This window comes from Mytilus californianus, unplaced genomic scaffold (genome assembly GCF_021869535.1).
Source record: "Mytilus californianus isolate M0D057914Y unplaced genomic scaffold, xbMytCali1.0.p SCAF_6, whole genome shotgun sequence".
Lineage (NCBI taxonomy): Eukaryota > Metazoa > Mollusca > Bivalvia > Mytilida > Mytilidae > Mytilus > Mytilus californianus.
In genome coordinates this window covers 63,269,492-63,287,353 of record NW_026262712.1, presented here as the reverse complement: position 1 = coordinate 63,287,353, position 17,862 = coordinate 63,269,492, and the positions used below count along the sequence as shown (strand labels likewise).

General features: G+C 30.9%; 2 protein-coding genes across 27 annotated transcripts in view; one reads left to right on the top strand and one right to left on the bottom strand.

Annotated features, from left to right (window-relative positions):
• LOC127704734 (U1 small nuclear ribonucleoprotein A-like) overlaps positions 1–17,862 on the bottom strand; it is a 1,100,970-nt gene that overhangs the window by 268,284 nt on the left and 814,824 nt on the right. The window lies entirely within an intron of this gene.
• Positions 1–17,862, top strand: part of LOC127704711 (zinc finger and BTB domain-containing protein 17-like) — a 172,083-nt gene that overhangs the window by 48,038 nt on the left and 106,183 nt on the right. The window contains exon 5 of one of the 24 annotated variants that reach the window (XM_052208879.1): positions 16,054–16,938. The exons of 15 other annotated variants lie outside the window; for them this stretch is intronic. In XM_052208879.1, the coding sequence (XP_052064839.1) occupies positions 16,054–16,259 (206 nt within the window). In that variant the 3' untranslated portion in view covers positions 16,260–16,938. Of the gene's footprint in view, positions 1–645; positions 1,731–5,473; positions 6,125–6,307; positions 6,520–6,845; positions 7,155–7,735; positions 7,939–9,966; positions 10,871–11,772; positions 12,554–15,371; positions 15,701–16,053; positions 16,939–17,862 lie in introns of those variants that run through there. 8 more of the 24 variants (XM_052208866.1, XM_052208876.1, XM_052208862.1 and 5 more) reach the window with 8 other exon arrangements.

The window sequence follows — 17,862 nt, the reverse complement described above, 5'->3', positions numbered from 1 at the left end:
TCTTATCTTTCAGACTTTCATCAAAAGATAAGAAGAAGAAAGCCCTTTAAGCGTCAAGACTATGATATAAAAAATCTAGAACTGGCTGTTATGGCGGTACAGACGGGTATGATGCGGAGTACCCAGGCTGCCTCACATTACGGAGTTCCAAGGACTACAATTCACACACGTTTGGCTAGATTAGAACAACAATATATAGCATTAGCAGCTAATAGTGATCATGGAAACGAATTAAAATGATTCAGTTTTGGTTCTGTTTGACATGGTTGGAAATATGAGTTTTAATAGGAATTTGGATACTTTCATCCTTATGTTTGAATTATATTGTATGACAGAAGTCTAGAATAAAAGATTTATGTACAACATACCTAAACAGTTGCCTGGCTTGTAGTGGTTTTGAGCTGATAAAAACTTAATGGCAGTATTGTGCATATTTCATGGTAATTTTTATAGTCGTCTTCAATTTCGCATATGATTTCCTAGTATAGGTTTGGAGTTTTTTGGGGTGGGGTTCAGGATAGAAAAATTTTGAAGAATAAACACTTGTGCAACAATGAAAACAATCTTGTCTAGATTAAAAAGGTTGTAGAAATTCGACAAATTTCATTTATTTTTATTATTCTTATATTTTTGTATACTTCACAGGGCTCAGCAGGTTCAAGCTGCCAGTGAGACCTCGTAGTCGTGACTATAAACAGAGAAATTATAGTCCTGAAGCATTAGAAAGGGCTGTTGAGGCTGTAAAATCTGGATTATTGACTGCCAACAGGGCAGCAGTTTTATACGGTGTGCCACAACGGACAGTTTATAACAGGATAGGCAAATACAAGATGTCCGTCAATCAAAATAATGACTATGTTTCCCACATACTACAAAAAGTGATTTTTGATGACAAGTAAACAGTTCGCATACTGTATTCAAGTTTAGAAATTGTTTATATGACTAAAACAAAGCATAAACCTTTAAATTTGGAAATAAATGCTTGCATTTGTATTTTGGCATTATCCTTAAAGACCAGATTTTGCACTGGCTTCATTTATTTCAAAAAGAATCTGAGGTTTGCATGTTGAACATGAGAATTGTCCAAATATTTCAAGTCCAAAGTAAATAAAAGATGACTTTGAATACACTGTAAGTTACAGTACATGATTTTACATCTATTTGTTGTCTTAAGTAACTTGTGTGGAATATCCAGAATTTTTTAATTCTCTTATCTTTTGCTTCAATACCATTCCCTATTACCAATTTGTGATGTTTCAAATAAGGTTAAGACTTGTGGCTTTTGTTTCTTTACTTTCACTTAGCTAAGTGCTTTGTTTACTGCAAGATCTTGTTTAAAATGTGACTGATAATGACATCCCGTCATGGAAGAATAAAATCTTGATTGAAATGTATTACATCATTACTATAGTTTATGTAGTGTTTACTTAGTAAAAAATGTAAAATGATTTGTTATAACTTGTGTTTTGTAACTTGAATTGACATTATTTTAGTTGAACACAAAAGATGTATAACTTGAATTGATAAAAATTTAGTTGAACACAAAAGTCTTTTAACTTGATCTGACATTAATTTAGTTGAACACAAGAGATTTGTGACTTGAATTGACATTAATTCAGAATGTTGAATGACTTTATATTGAAAATGAATTGTTTATATATATATTTTTATTGACATGATATTTGAAATTGTTAACACTTATTTTGCTGCAATAAAGCATATATTGTGAACTTCCTGTTTCATTTCTCTCTTATACAACATGCAATATGGAATACAAATATTGGAGCAAGTATTAAGAAGTAATATCTGATTAGAAAATAGCTTTACTGTCAAGTGAGAATGTATGATGATGTAGGGTAAAACCCAATGAAACAGCTATCCAACAACACAAGATGACACGAAGTAACTCTTAAGGTAGATGGGGTGTCTAAATTATAATCCATAGAATTTTTTAATAATTTGCCAAAATGTAGTTTATATCATGCTTTTTAAAAAAAAATAATAAAAAGAATGGGTCACGGGGCTTATTTTCACGCTACAGATTGTGCAAAATTGACAGATTTTGTATAGATTATGCATGGAAAACCCAATTTTCTGTCATAAAACGAAAACTACACCATAGAATTTTGAGATAAAATATGAGGAGATAGCTCAAATATTATGCTTTCAGATAAGAAAAAGAAAAAATGGGGTCACGGGACCCGTTTTCTTGCTACATAATAAAATAGGTAAATTCCTAACACATTCTATTGTAAAAATAACTTTATCTGAATTATCTGCCCTTACATTTGAGTTGCCTCCCCTTATGTGGCAAAGTTGGAAAAAATTGAATCAAACAAAAAGTGTTCTGTTTTTTGTATAATACAACCATAAATATGATAAAACATGTCATTTTCTATATTGAAATGAAAATTCTTACACATGAATTACCTACTACTCTAAAAGTTTGCACATTTTCTTAAAGATCTAAACCGATTGTTTTCTGGTATTTCAAAATCCAAGATGGAGGAAGACACCCTATCTACCTTAAATAGGAGAAATGCATAACTCCAGAGTGAACACAAATTGAGATTACTGTAATTTTAGAAATTAATTTAAAAAATTTTTGCATGTATTTCACAATTTTTGAGGAATGGACAAAATTGCAAGATTAATAATTGCCATTTCAGTAAATGCTGGTTACAAAGAATGCTTTTTTGCAATAATAAACACATCGCAAAAATTCTGAATTTACAGTACATGTCACATCATGGATGACAACGAAGTGTCTGATGTTTTGTACAATAAAACTTTTTTCCATCAATATATAGGTTGGTTCAATGGGTTAAATTGTCATCTTTAGAGCCAAAAAAGGACATTCTCTAATCACAATAATGCAGAAATACAAATGTTTGATATCTGATCAACTAATTTGAATCTACAGACTTGTACAAGTTATATCTTCTTTTCAACTGCTCGGGTCAATCTCAACATACCTAAGGTATTTAAATCAATGTTTCTCAGTGAAAACAACTTGTATTGCTTCATTAAGTGAAATTGTGATTGACCACTTGCAAAAAAAAAAGTTATTTCAACTGTTTCAAGAATCATTACAATGGAAACTACATTGAAGTCAGTTTTACAATGGAAACTACATTGAAGTCAGTATCAAGACATTTTTTACTCCCACTACTGCTGGTTGACTAATTAGTCTCCAAAGCAAAACAAAACAACAAAAACTATTACAACAGACTAAAAACTCAACACAACAGGTTACTTACATCAATGAGACAAGTATTGGTGTTATTGTTGTTTATACATTCTGGAGGCTGATAATTGGGTTTCACTTTAAATATGAAGAAAACAAAATATGTGTTTCTAGTAAAGGGGATAAATATTGCCAGATATGTCAAAACATTCACTTGTATGTGAAACTAATAAGAAGTAATATTTAAAGTCAACAGTTGAAACTCTACCAAAACTTAGGAGGATTAAGTGTTATTGTTGAAGACCAGATTTTAAACCGCAGTTGTCTTATTTTTTTCTGGTATTGTTGTCCTCTCTCAAATGCCAAAAGTATTTTTTATGCCCCTGCCATAGGTGACAGGGGCATTAAGTGTTACCCTTGACCTTCCGTCCTTCATCTTGTCACATTTTCGTTTCCACACTAACTCAAGTTTACATCATGCAAATTTTATGAAACTATACACAATGCTTAGAAACCAAAACTGGTAGATAGGTTTCGAATTTGGGCCTTGAGTCGCTTACTGTTCGAGAGTTATGCTCCTTTATAACTTAGAAAATTGCAAATTTTTTCGTTTCTGCCTTTTAGCTTAAGTTTGCCTCATGCAAATTTTGTGAAACTCATACACAATGCTTTTAAGAACCAAAACTGACGGACAGAGTTAGAATTTGGACAGTAAGTCGCTTACTGTTCTAGAGTTGTGCTCCTTTATAACTTGGAAAATTGTGAATTTTTGGCTTCCACACTCCAACTTGATTTTGCCTCATGCAAATTTTATGAAACATACACAATACACAATGCTAAGAACCACAACACGCAAAAAGAGGTTGAATTTCGGCAATGCGTCATTGATCCTTCTAGAGTTGTGCCCTTTTTTACCTTGGAAAATTGTAAAGCTTGAGTGGGGGCATTCATGTCCTCAGACACATTCTTTTATTTTTAAGAGAGTTATGTCCCTTGAAAATACAAATTCTGTTGAAAACTGTGCTCTCAGGCCTATATATTTAGACAGATTTAGATGAAATACATATCTTTTGTATTCTTCAGTTATGTGTCGGACAGTTTCAATAATCAGAATTGATCAAGTATTATATGGAAGTTATGTCCCTTGGACATTAAGTTCATATGGAAAATTGCATTGTTGGCCCTTTCACACCTGCATTTCTTGTCATATTTTTTATTAGATTTAAATGGAAGGTTAATTGAATCAATGTCATGGTCAAATTAGAAAATCAGCACCAATCAACTATTTTTTTCAGGAGTTATGTCCCTTGTAAATTTTAACATGCATTGCATTGTAAATTCAAATGCCTACATTTTGAGAGAATTTTTATGATGTTCATTTCTAAGGTTTATATCTTAGCAATTATTCAGTAATCAGCACAGATAAACTATTTATATATATATTGTTTCTTTACCACAGTTACCATTATGATAACCTGATCATCTGTGAAATTTTTGTATTCAATCAGTACCAAAGAAAGACCCTACAATATCAAAAGAAAACAAAACAAAAACGCGATGTTATATGAATTATAATACAAAGAAAAATTGCAAGTGATGAATACATGTGTTCATGCACTGTACTTGTTTTTGGGGGTGATTCTGTTGCTCCGTAAGTCTGCTGACAATTTCTTGAACACATCCTGTTGCTTGTTCATTTATTTCTTATGTCTGTAAATTTTTCCTACAAATATCTTGGCGGTTTTATTGGATTTTGAGTAATAGGGAAACTATTCCTATTGCAAGATTACAGGTTCAGTGTGTGAAAAACTTTTACTGGTTACATGCATTTCCAATAGATTGGCTTATACAGGGGTAATCAAGACTTTAAATAGTAAAAATCATATCAAGCAAATACTTTAGGTCTTCCAAAAAGTAGACTAAAACCTTTATTTATGATGATATATTAATTTACAAGGTCAACAAAGGAATGATTGACAGTGATGTTTAAAATTTCAAGGTCAACACAGACAATTTGCTTGACATGGCTGAAACGTTTTACAGGTTTCTCTGTTTTATATAGTTGAATACTTTCTTAGATCGAATATTCATGTGCTTGAATAGAATAGAAATGAGTATTCATGTCATTAAAGACAAATTAATATTCATTTCAGTTAATACAAAGAATCTTCATTTCAATAAATGCAAATTAATATTGGTGTCAATAAAACAAATGTTCAGTATTTCTGATGCATACACTTTTAACTACTGCAACATGCAATTTGATATTATTCCATTTAATTGCAGATTATTCCTTCCTTTTTGAAAGAAAAAAGAAAAAGGATTACAATATCAGAAATTTAGAATTGGCTGTGGAGGCTGTAGAACATGGGATTTTGTCTAGTCGCAAGGCTGCTAATTATTATGGCGTTCCAAGATCTTCTGTCGTTTCAAGGATTTATAGGAAAAAACTTAGCAATAAAACTTTGAATAAACAACAAGAAACTGACTAACCTTTGAAAATTATATCAAACTATAGTGGTCATAGACAATTATATAATGCTTGTTGTACCTGATGTATACTTTTGTACATGGACTTTGAAAATTTCTTGGAATGCTCAAATAGTCCGTAGATGTTTGTCACATGTGTAAAAGATAAAAACTGGACATTCTATGTTGATTTTTGTGAAGGGGAGAACCATCTTTTTAAAATTTTTTGTTTTTGTTAAGTCTTCATTGAATCAGATTTGAAGTGGGCATGAATTATATGACCATATGTCTTCTTTAAATTGTTTTAATGTGGAAATATTTCCTAGCAATTTAAGTGAATTTTATGATCTCTTTACTTGTGAAAAAATAAACAAATAATAAAAGATGGTAGAGAAGGAGGGTAATCTTGTGTCCTTTGAGAATTGTCCAAAAAATTATGAATCTTGATAGAATATAAAATTTAAACTCTCTAGGTATTATTTATTTTGCCAAATAGTAGACTTAGTCTTTTCTTCAATCTTGACGACTTGCACTGCTGGTGTATTTGGAGAGAGATAAGAAAGTTTGAGGTTCTAGATTGTGATCTTATTTTCTATAGAATTTAAATTATCATATTGGATTTGAATTTGATGTCATCTACCTCTCTTTCAGATGGCACATTTAGCGGGCCAAAGAAAAAATATTTACCAGAACAGTTAGACATGGCAGTTGCGGCAGCGTTTTCTGGTGAAATGAGTGCCTATAAAGCCGCCAAAGTTTTCTGTGTTCCTAGGAGAACTATTAGCAACCGTATTGCTAGATTTAAGAAACTTAATACACACCAGAAACATGGTTTCTTCATTGAGTGAATCAGACTTTCTTGAAATGAAATTGATAGTTGATGGTTTATAGAAACTCTTGATTTATATTGATTTATATAGATATTATGAAGGCTTATTTTGTTTTGGTTTGATTGGAATTTGATATTTTGAATGATAATTGACAGAACTATTCATGTGGATGATTCCTTTGTCAATGCATCACTTTGAATCCGATATAAAATAAATTCTTTTTCAAAGTTGTTGGATTGAGGACTTGCAACTGTTAGTCAATAAACATAAGATTTATCTGCATTTGCTAAAAAATGATTTCAACAAGTTGTAATACTGAAATTTGTTTGTACTTCTGACAGTTTTTGTGATTCTTTCAGAGAAAGGTTCTGTAGTAGTTAGAAGAAAGGCATACCACCATAAACAGTTAGAATTGGCTGTGTCTATGGTTGCTTCTGGTCAGATGACAGCCACAAAGGCATCACAAGTTTATGGTGTTCCTAGGAGAACTATTGGGGACAGAGTGGCCAAATATAATAAAATAAAAGATCAGGAACATCAAAATGAAGTTTCACCGAAAAATGTTTAAATGTTATTTCTTATAAAGCAAACGGATCCGAGGAAAAAATTGTTGTGAAAAGTGTGAGAATCAGTGAAAAAAAACTGCAGGACATTTTGTTAATTGAAAATTGAAAATTTAGCAATTTTGAATTTGTCTTATTATTTAATCTTTATAGAATTGGTTAACACTGATTTAAACCATTTTGTGATACTTAAGTTCTAATGTAATAATTTGTGTACTCCAGTTTCTTTTTAAGACCAGAATATTACATGTGACTGTGCTTTAATAAAAATTTATAATAGCAAACTGGGAAATTTCTTAATAGATTGAAAATTTCTTCTGAGTACAAAGATTTGTGAAATGTGTTTTCTGATCTGACGTATTTTTTTAGTGCATTTATTTATTGAATAGCTGGTCATGTTTTACTGGGCTTTGGTCATCTTTGATTGATATTTTTTTTATCATTTTATTGTTTGAATTGTATAATAAATGTAATAATGAAGTACCTGGAAATGTCATTAAATACTTTGAAGTTGATTCGGAAATAGAATGGTTGTATATATAGATATCCAAACAGATATACCAAAGAATAATATGCTTGAAAATATTTTTTCTCTATACAAATTTATTTCAAGACGAAATATACTAAGATCTTCTAATCTTCTAATTTCAACAATTACTCAGACTCTTCCAATTATATTATTTTAGAAAGTACAAGATACCAGTCACCACGATATAGACAGAGTTACGATTCAGCAAGTTTAGATAGAGCCATACAAGTTGTTAAAGCCAAGATCATGTCAAGTTATAAAGCTGCTGATATGTTTGGAGTTCCTAGATCAACCATTCTTTATCGAATAAAATCTGACTCGGCCAAGGCAAAAGAAAAAACATAAATTTGAAGATCTGTCTGTTCGTTATTGCCTGAAATTGTGGTCTATGTTAAACTGGACTGCAAAGAAGTATCTTGTATTTTATTGTAAAAAGTTTAGTGTTTACTGCTTTTGACAGTCATGATTGGTCTAAAAGTTTGTACTGCTTTTGACAGTAGTGATTGGTCTTTACCTGAAAGTGAAATTTTTATGACATTTGGCAAACCAATATTTTGTAAGTAAAGTGTACATGATGGTGTGTTAGAGAATTGATCATATTCTGTATACAAACGAAAGTCTTTGATTTACCAATGCAATGTAACTTTAACTGGAATGGGGTCTATGACTTGTTTAATAATATTCTTTGATGGCTGTTATGATATGAGGTGTGTCTCTCTTTGCAGTAAATGTAACCCCATGGAGGAAGAGAAGGTTGAAAGATTATGAGCCTCAGCAAATGGTGATGGCCATTCAGGCTGTTAAATCTGGTCAGATGACAGCTGCTGCTGCTTCTAAATTCTATGGGGTTCCTAGAACAACAATTATCACTAGAATACAAAGAAATACTTGGATGGAAGAACATTCATAAAATGACAGCAAATGTTGACAAAAAGCAAGAAAAATTTACTGCCATTTGTTGATTTTTCATCGGCTATTGAATGAACTAATAAATATAAATTTTGTGGATTTTTCCAGTTTTCCTCAGTGAAATGAATTAGCCAAAAGTTTATATAAACAAATTGGCATCGATAATGTTTGGAAACTTAAATCTTATTGGACAAAATAAAAACCGAACTATGACATTGTTATTTATTTGCTTGGTTAAATGTGTAAAAGAATGTTCTGTGGCATTCTATGGAGAATGGTGAATGAGCTGAATTATTTAGTGATATAAGAAATTTGTGACATCTTGTGTAATATCAAAATTTCACAGCATATTGGTATATTTCAGAATCCCCTCAAGCCAATGAAAGAAGGAAACGATTTGATTATGAACGTGACTCCAATGCTCAGCAACAATTAGAAAAAGCTATAACTGCAGTAGTGCAGGGGAAAATATCACAACGTCAAGCAGCTAGACTTTATGGAGTGCCACAAACTACTATTTCAATGAAAATGAAACAAAGAGGATTAATTCAACCATCTTACTTTGATTTACATCCTCTCTGATTTTGTCCTTATTGAGAAGACTGTTGTGTCCATTTCATGAATAAAAGGGTGGATCACTTGGGATTCTATTTCCCCAAAGAAAAAGAACATTAAAGATATTGAAGCCTTTTATCTGCTCCCAATGCTTTCTTTTGTCTTTTTTTGTTTTGAGAGGATGCAGTTTTTTTTCTAGAAATTTTGAAAGACTTATTGTGTTTCATTTGAACACTCTGCAATCATAATCTTTAGACTTTCAAAATAGTGTGATGGGAACTATTTTTGTATTGTACATTGGTTTTGTGAATTATTATAAATGAAAGTGCTATTTTATACTAAGTTTTATGGTTTTATTGAATGGTGATTTCTAATTAAGGTTCTTACTGTATTTTGCAAAACATTTCATTTTGTGCTTACAAGTCTTAATATCTTTCAGAACCAAACACCTTTGCCAAGCAAAAACAAAGATTTACAGAAAGTAATGTGACACGCATTGAAAATTTGTCAAAAGCCATCATAGCGGTTCGAAGTGGTCATTTGTCTCAGCGACAAGCTGCAAAGATATTTGGAGTGCCTCAAGCAACCCTTTCCCGGAAAATAAAACGGTTTAACACGTCCATGTTGCCTCCAGATTCTTTACCACCGTATTCTTAGCTCTTGATATGATTTTGGATTTGTTTATGAATCTGATGTCTGAAATGTTGACCTTGGGTTAATAAATTTGAGGATTGAAAAATTATAAGGTTCAGGATTGGATAATGCTATGGTTCAGGATTGGATAATGTCATAAACCGATTTTGCATTAAGTATTGATATACAAATAATTATTTTGATGAATTGTGAAAACTTTTTTACAAAAATCTTGCATTTCTACCAAATCATGTGTCTCGGTATCTTGGTTATTCTTCAATGTACTTTCAGAGAGGAGACCATATAATTATAGAAATTATCAACCTGAAATTTTGGAAGTAGCTGTTAATGCAGTGTTAAAGCGTGAATTGTCCCAGCGCCAGGCTTCTAGAACGTATGGAGTACCCCAGCCTACAATTTCAAAAAGAATAAGAATGATGAGAGCAAGACAGCTTGCTCACAATGAGCTAGAAGTTTTAAAGGAAGAGCAGAAAAATAATAAAGAAGAAAATTCAAAAGATACTATGTAGAAGGATACTGTTTTTTGATTGGTTAATTTAATTTTTAAATGTGATGGTGCATTGTTGTGCTAAATATGTTGGGTTATAAATATTTTCATTTTTCATTTTTCTCTTTGCATTTCAAAATATGTGTATATGTGTATATATGGTAAAGTGGGTAAGATTATGATGTGATTTGACTTATTAGATAGGTGCATTCATTTTAATCCTTAAATGAACTAAAAAGCTACTTCAGTTTGAGATATATTTTATTCAACAACATAAAAAAACCCAGCTACGTTGGTTTTGTTCAAATTATTTCAAAATTAATGTTTTTATCTCCTTTATACAACTGATTCATCTCATTTACATCATTTAAGTAGGCATTTTACAGCTGACTATATGGTATGGGTTTTGCTCATTATTGAAGGCCATATAGTGACCTTGCTTACATCCATGTCATTTGGACTCTAGTGGATAGTTGTCTCGTTGACAATTATACAGCGTCTCCTTATATTTATCAGCTTGTAATCATACAATTTGACCTTATATTTTTATTCAGGATGTAATTTTATTGAATTGATTTGTTTAAAGAACATATATGTGTTGTACTAAATACTGTTGGTTGTAAATTATAAAATGATGCATTGGTTTCTGTATTTTTGATGATCTTTTTCAATAAAATATAGATCACATTTTCTCATTAATTAATGGATGTCTGTTACACTGTTGGTCATTTTCTGGTGTTTGGTCAGCTGAAATTTTTATTTTACTTAATAAATGATGTAGATTCAGAAAATTTGCACAGATGCCATAGCCAGATCCTTGTTAATGAAAAGCAAGAAGGTGTTTTTGTATCTCATTTGATGGAATAAATGATCTTTGCGCGTCTGGCGCAAATACAAAATTTCAATCCTGGTATCTATGATGAGTTTGTTTTGGCCTTCTAATGTTTGGAATGCATATTTTTGTCTTTCATTGGCTTGTGGGAATTTTTATTGACCTTTCATTGGACGAAATTAATTTTCTTTGGTCTTATATTGATTAGAATGGATTATTCTTCATATACAAGATTATGCTTTTATTGATAAGATGTTATGTGCAAACAAAAATGAATTTGTGTTGTATCTGAATAATCAAAAAAAAAGGGGGGGAAAAGTTAAAACAAAGCAGGTGTTTTTGGAAGCCTACAAAATCAAACTTTAATGGTTGAAAAATTCCTATCTTTCAGACTGCCAGAAATCATTTCCAAGGAAGAAAAATTATGATGCCTCAAATATGGAATTGGCAGTGAATGCTGTATTAAGTGGCTTAATGTCGCAGAACAAAGCGGCTCAAATTTATGGAGTGCCACGAACTACCATATCATTAAGACTATCCAAATTAAGAAAAAAGTTCATCAACACATAAAACAATTTCTGAAATGAAACTACTGCTTCCATGCACAGTATTAAATGATTAGTTGTTAGGAAGATTGCAAAATGTCATATTATGCAAGCTGCCATAGTTGCATTTTAAACACTGTTGAAAAGAGGGTGGATGTTTGTTAATAGACACTTTATTGTGACTGAGATTTTGATTTTTGGGTATCTTTCAGATCAAGCAATGAGAAGTGGTGGTAGGAGATGGAATTACGACCTGGACACTTTAGAGAAGGCTGTTGAGGCTGTTTGTTCAGGAGCTATGATTCCTACTGTGGCAGCTAAAGTCTTTGGTGTACCCAAGACTACTTTATATACTAGACGATCAAAAATGACAAAAAAGACTGATATTTCACAATTTCATATGCAGGACAATAAAAAATGAAAAATAAAATCCTGAACTTTTAAAAGAATGTTGACAATATGTCTTAAATGGACTTTGTATTTAAAGAGTTTAAACAATGTACAGAATTGATGAAGAAATCTGATGTTTAGATGATGTTGTGTGTAACAGGACATATGTATTGAAAATAACTGAAATTGCTTCATATATCAATTAAAATAAAACCAATTAAATAGCCAAATATGTAATTACAAGATGGTACGGTTGCAAATATGTAGTTTATTTGAAACAAGTGGATGTTGTTGGTGTTAGGCTTCTTATATATTGTGATGGAAAAAGCTTCTTATATATTGTGATCGAAAAGCTTCTTGTATATTGTGAGGGAAATAGAAGTAAAACAAATTTGATCTATAGAGTTGAGTTTCATGCTTAATAAGGAAATGGTTAACTTTATAGAGGTTTATAAGGCATTGTATTAAATATTTTAAGAGCAATGCTTGTTACTCTTTCTGATGACTTCCTTTTTTTTTTCTCTATTCCAACCCAGAGCTTTTGTTCTCTTATACTAATAGGTCTTACATGTATGTCATTTCTAATAAATTGTGGTATTGACAGTTTTACTCTTATTATTGGGATTTATGTTGGTGATTTTGTTTTTTCAGATGAATTTAAAGTTGACAAGAACATGCAACTTTGTAAAAGTAGAAAATTAGGGTATAGGAGATATGACCAGGTGTCTCTTGAGAGAGCTGTAAGGGCAGTTGAGAGTCGAGATATGACTCAACACAAAGCTGCAGTAGTGTTTGGTGTCCCTCAGAGGACTATCTGCTATAGACTTTCAAAGGAAAAGAGGAAAAAAACTCACTCACAGTTTTGACATTGATGAAGTGAAAAAAAAAAAAAAATAAAAATGTTTTGTTGTACAATATGAGGTCAGAATAGACAGGATTTCAGTTACCAGTTTTAGCAAGACCATTGACTTTATGATATTAAACAATAACAGAAATCAAATGTAAAGGTTTTTTTTTTTGAAAAATGTTATACAAAAACTATTGGGATCGATTAAAAACAAACAATTGAGGTGTTATTTGACGGCAATTCATGATCTTACGATGGTACTTTTCCTATCGTAGATATTCCTTTCATATGTGGTTTGTTTCTCCTTGAATCAGCAGAAGCTTCTGTATATTTTCAGATCCTGGCAGATTAAAGAGAAAGATTGTAGAATATAAATTATATGCTCCTGAAAATCTTCAAAGGGCATTGGAAGCGGTTTTCACTAAACAAATGAATTGTAAAGAAGCTGCTTTTACTTTTGGAATACCTCAGGCCACATTATATAGAAGATACACTAAATATCATGAAGAAAGAATAAAAATGCAAAATCAAGCACTTTAAAGACCATTTTAAGGATTAACAATTTCCATGTTGTGTGTAAAGATTTTTTTGGGTTCTGATTGAAATGAATACCTCCAGAAATAAGAGGTTGATAATGATTGATGATATAGTTGTTTATATGTTGGACATTTAGTAACTTGGATGCTTTCATATTGTAATGGAATGTAAAGGATGCAGATCTCATGTTCTGGTTTTCTTTCAAAATGATATGCTATATATTTATTTTATTATTTGACATGTGATGTATTTGTCCCTATTCTGAGTGACAGAAGATTAAAGTAAATACCTAAATATCTTCGTGAAAATTAAAAAAAAAATTTTTTTTTATGACAATAGACCCCTTGGTGATTTTTCTAAGGGGGTAGGAGGAAGGAAGGAAGGAAGCAAATGGTAAATGCTATTAAAAGCTTAAAAAATAAAAAGTTGTTGACATCAAATTTTTTAGAGCCTGAGTGATCAAATCTTTGGTATACAGATATCTAGTTGTTAGAAAACTAACATATTTAATGATTTTGATTATCATACTTACAAATTTTAGGAAAATTTTTATTACTTTCTATAAAGAAATGATAGAATTGCTAAACATATTGATTCTGGTGTCATGATTTTCACATTGCTGATGTTCCTTAGGGTTCTGGGTAATATAAACAAATAAATATAAAGCCATCAAAATGAAAATGCTAAATTTGAACTTCATTAGATATGTTAAAAAAGTAAAAATTCTTGAATTGGTTTAAAAAAAAAGAAATCTTGTATTTTTCAGATTCTCAATTTGATAGAGGGGAAGTGGGCTATAGAACATACGCACCTATAAACCTCCAAAAAGCCATGGAAGCCGTCTTTAACAAAGAGATGAATCAAAAAGAAGCTTCAATTAAATTTCAAGTGCCTCAATCCACTCTATGTAGACATTATGCTAAATATAGATTACACCGATCAAAGTTTGGAAATTCCTATTAAGCGTTTCAGTACAGAATAGATAATAATTATGTCCGAATGCTTACGCTGAAAATTTTTTCATAATGGTTTAAAGCGTTGGAATTGAAGAAGAAAACTTTCTTGACTTGAATAATTTAGTTGTCAGATCTATATTGTGGCTGTTGTGGCAGTATTTTTTCTGTGTATGACACAGGTCTGATAGTTGTTTCTATTGACTTGTAATTGACAATCATTTTTAAACTGTAAACCAATGAATTTTCATTTAATTATGAGACTTTTCCCATGAAGAAAAATAATGCCAATATAAACTGAAGTGAATATGCCAAACATCAACAAAATTTGAAAATTGCAAAAAAATGTAGGCTTAGTGTTTAGAAATGTCTTAAAAAAAGGAATCCTTGAAAATAAATTAGTTTACAGTATTTAATGATGAGCTTGTGTTGTTGCTGAATCTTAACTTTTTGGTGTAATTTTTTTTTATTGTTTGTCTTCTTGGCATTTTTGTTTTTTGCAGTGGCGTTGTTTGTTTTTATTGGACTGATGGTTTTTGGTCATGTTGGTATCTATAATCTCTCTTTTAATTATAACTATTTAAACTATATCAAATGAAAAGCTTGCTAACAAAACCCATTATAAAGCAAAAAATATAAGAGAAATATAGAAAGAATCTTATTTGCTGATTTCCATATGTTTCAGATTTTTCATGGAGTGGAAAGAAGCGAGCCAACTTTTATAAAAAATATGATCCTCAAAAGTTAGAGAATGCCCTTAATGCTGTACAGAAGGGTACAATGTCCCAGCATCAAGCAGCTCGTGTTTTTGGAGTCCCTCAAGGCACAATATTTAATCGACTTGCTAAGCAGCGTAGACAGGCAAAATTAAAAATGTCTAAAGAATCAATAGAGAAGTGGTGATAATTGAAAAATGTTTTTTAATTGACAATTCTACAATATATAGGTTCTTTAAACATGATATTAAACATGAAATCATTGCAGCACATAAACAAGTATTTTACGGTGAACAGCAGCCATTATAGCCTTAGAAAAATTACTGGTCAATAGATTAACATAATATGGCCTTTGACATGTGTTTCAGATCCATTCCATGGTAAAAAGAGACGTTCTAATGTGGGTTATAAACAATATTACAATGACCAGATGGAGAAAGCCCTCAAAGCTGTATTTGACAATCACATGACACATAGAGAAGCAGCAGGGAAATTTGGTGTTCCACGAAGCACTATTACTAGACGATTACGACAATACATATCTGATCGACAAATTTCTGAACAAACAGATAAAACTCAATATAATTCATAATGTGATTGTCAATTTTAAAGTGTTATATTGTAAATATAATTAAAGTGTTTACACATAAAGAATAAATTAAATTTTGGGGAATTTCAAATTAAAATTTTAAAACATTTTCTGTATTTTTGTATTTTTTTGTTTCAAACTTTGTAATGCAAATATGACTGTCAGTTAGAATTTAAAATGATTCCTCAACAATTGGACAAATGTTATTTGATTGTACTAATACTATGTAACTGGAATTTTGTAATAATGAGAGGAATTTGCAAATCTTCTTGATCTTCAAGCAACATAAATATTCTTAAAGTTAATCATAAAAAAGATGCTTTCTTCTGATCATTTGCAATTAGATTGATTATGTTAGACATTTCTGAAACAAGTCATTTTTGAATGTTTTAAACTCAAATCTCTTTTTCCGTCACTTATGACTGGTCAAAACACATAAAGATTTTTTCGCTGTCTTTCAGGTCTGTCAACGAAAAAGAAGCGCTTCCTTGCAGATTATAAAATGTATAATCCCCAAAATTTGGAGAAAGCCCTTCAAGCTGTTTTTACCAAACAAATGAGCCAAAAGAAAGCAGCTGAAGTTTTTGGTGTGCCACAAACTACCATCTCAAGACGACTTCCTAAATTCATCACTGATTTAATGGAATCTGCTAAGAAAATACCATGATTTAAGACCTTAAAAATTTATAAAGAATAAAAACATCTAAAATTTTTATGATATTTTGAACTTTTTTTTTGCTGTAAAATTGACAATTTGAAAATTTTCACCTGTAAATGAGGAGAGCTAAATTTTGCAATTGCTATTGATTTTTGGGTAAAGATTGCATGAAATGCAATCAAAACCCTATGGTACTGACTTGATATCTATATCTTCCAAGGTTTGAATTAAAATACTTGTCAGGAAAATATTTTTTTTTGTTAAAAATGACACGAGAAATGCATGGTGTATGAATCTGTTATAAAAACAGGATCACAATCATGAACAAAGGAAGATAACTCCAACTTAAATTTTAAACTTCTCAAGGTAAATACAGTTCAATGTTTTATTTTAAAAAAATGAAAGCCATCATTACCCTTCAGTGCTCGCAAGCACTTTGATTAGTAAATATTACATGATCAATTGTCCATTTTGTTACTCCCCAACGTTAGTTTATAACATATCTAATAAACTATCTAATAAAAATAGCAAAATTCTTTTCCAGACATGAATTGTAAAAGAATCTTCAATGCATGTTGATTTTTAGTTTCTATACAAATATGTTTTGAATATTGTAATACATGATATAAAACATTACATGGATTAGAAAACATATTTGATTTACAAATAAATATTATGAACAAGTAAAGATCTAATTTGTTTTCTATACATAGTTGATATTCTACTCCTGTTTTTGGTGGTGTACATGTTGTCGATTCTTTAGTTTTGTAATTGGTATTTTGTTCGACTGTTATTTGTTTTTTTTTTATCTTTTTTTGGGGGGTTGGGTTGCAGGATATGTGTCTTTCTCTGACTTATGTTTTTTTTTATTGCACCTCATGGTAAGGTGACATATCATCCTGAGGACTATAACCTTGTGAACTAGCACTTTAAAAATCTAACTCAGCATATTGGTCTATTACAAAGCAATGTTTATATTCATATCCTTATATCATGTTCTATGCATATACATTTAATTTGACATTGGACGTTAGATGGATCATGGATCTGTTTGGATTAATTCAGGTGGGATCAAACATTGATATCAAGTTAATGATAGAAAAATACTGTGTGTATATATACAAACAAAAGGACATGTGGACAAAACGTTAAACAGATTAAAACCAAAAGACAAAAAAACAAATAATACAGAGATCAGAACACTTCAACAGTTTGGCTTGAATAGAAAGCTATAAGTACAATTGACAATAATGGTAGCCTTATCTGTCTATGGCCAGCTTCGCATGTGGGAACAGGAACATGAGTCTCTACAAACAATTAATTTCTGGGTAGTTATCAAAATTAGAACAAGTGGCATGTTTTTATTGTCCACCCAATTAACCAGAAGACTTTTAACTTTTTGAAGAAAATAGTATATACAGATCACAAAAACAGTGAAAAACAGATACAAAATAAAGCACTGATATTTAAAGGTTATTTGGATTATCTGAACCAATGTTCCAACATTCAATATCTTATGCTGCATATTTCATTTGCTAATATTTATCATTATTGGTTCTTGTGACTGAGCGCTCAGGTAGTTTGTTGATCAACATCTGTCTCTATATTTCAA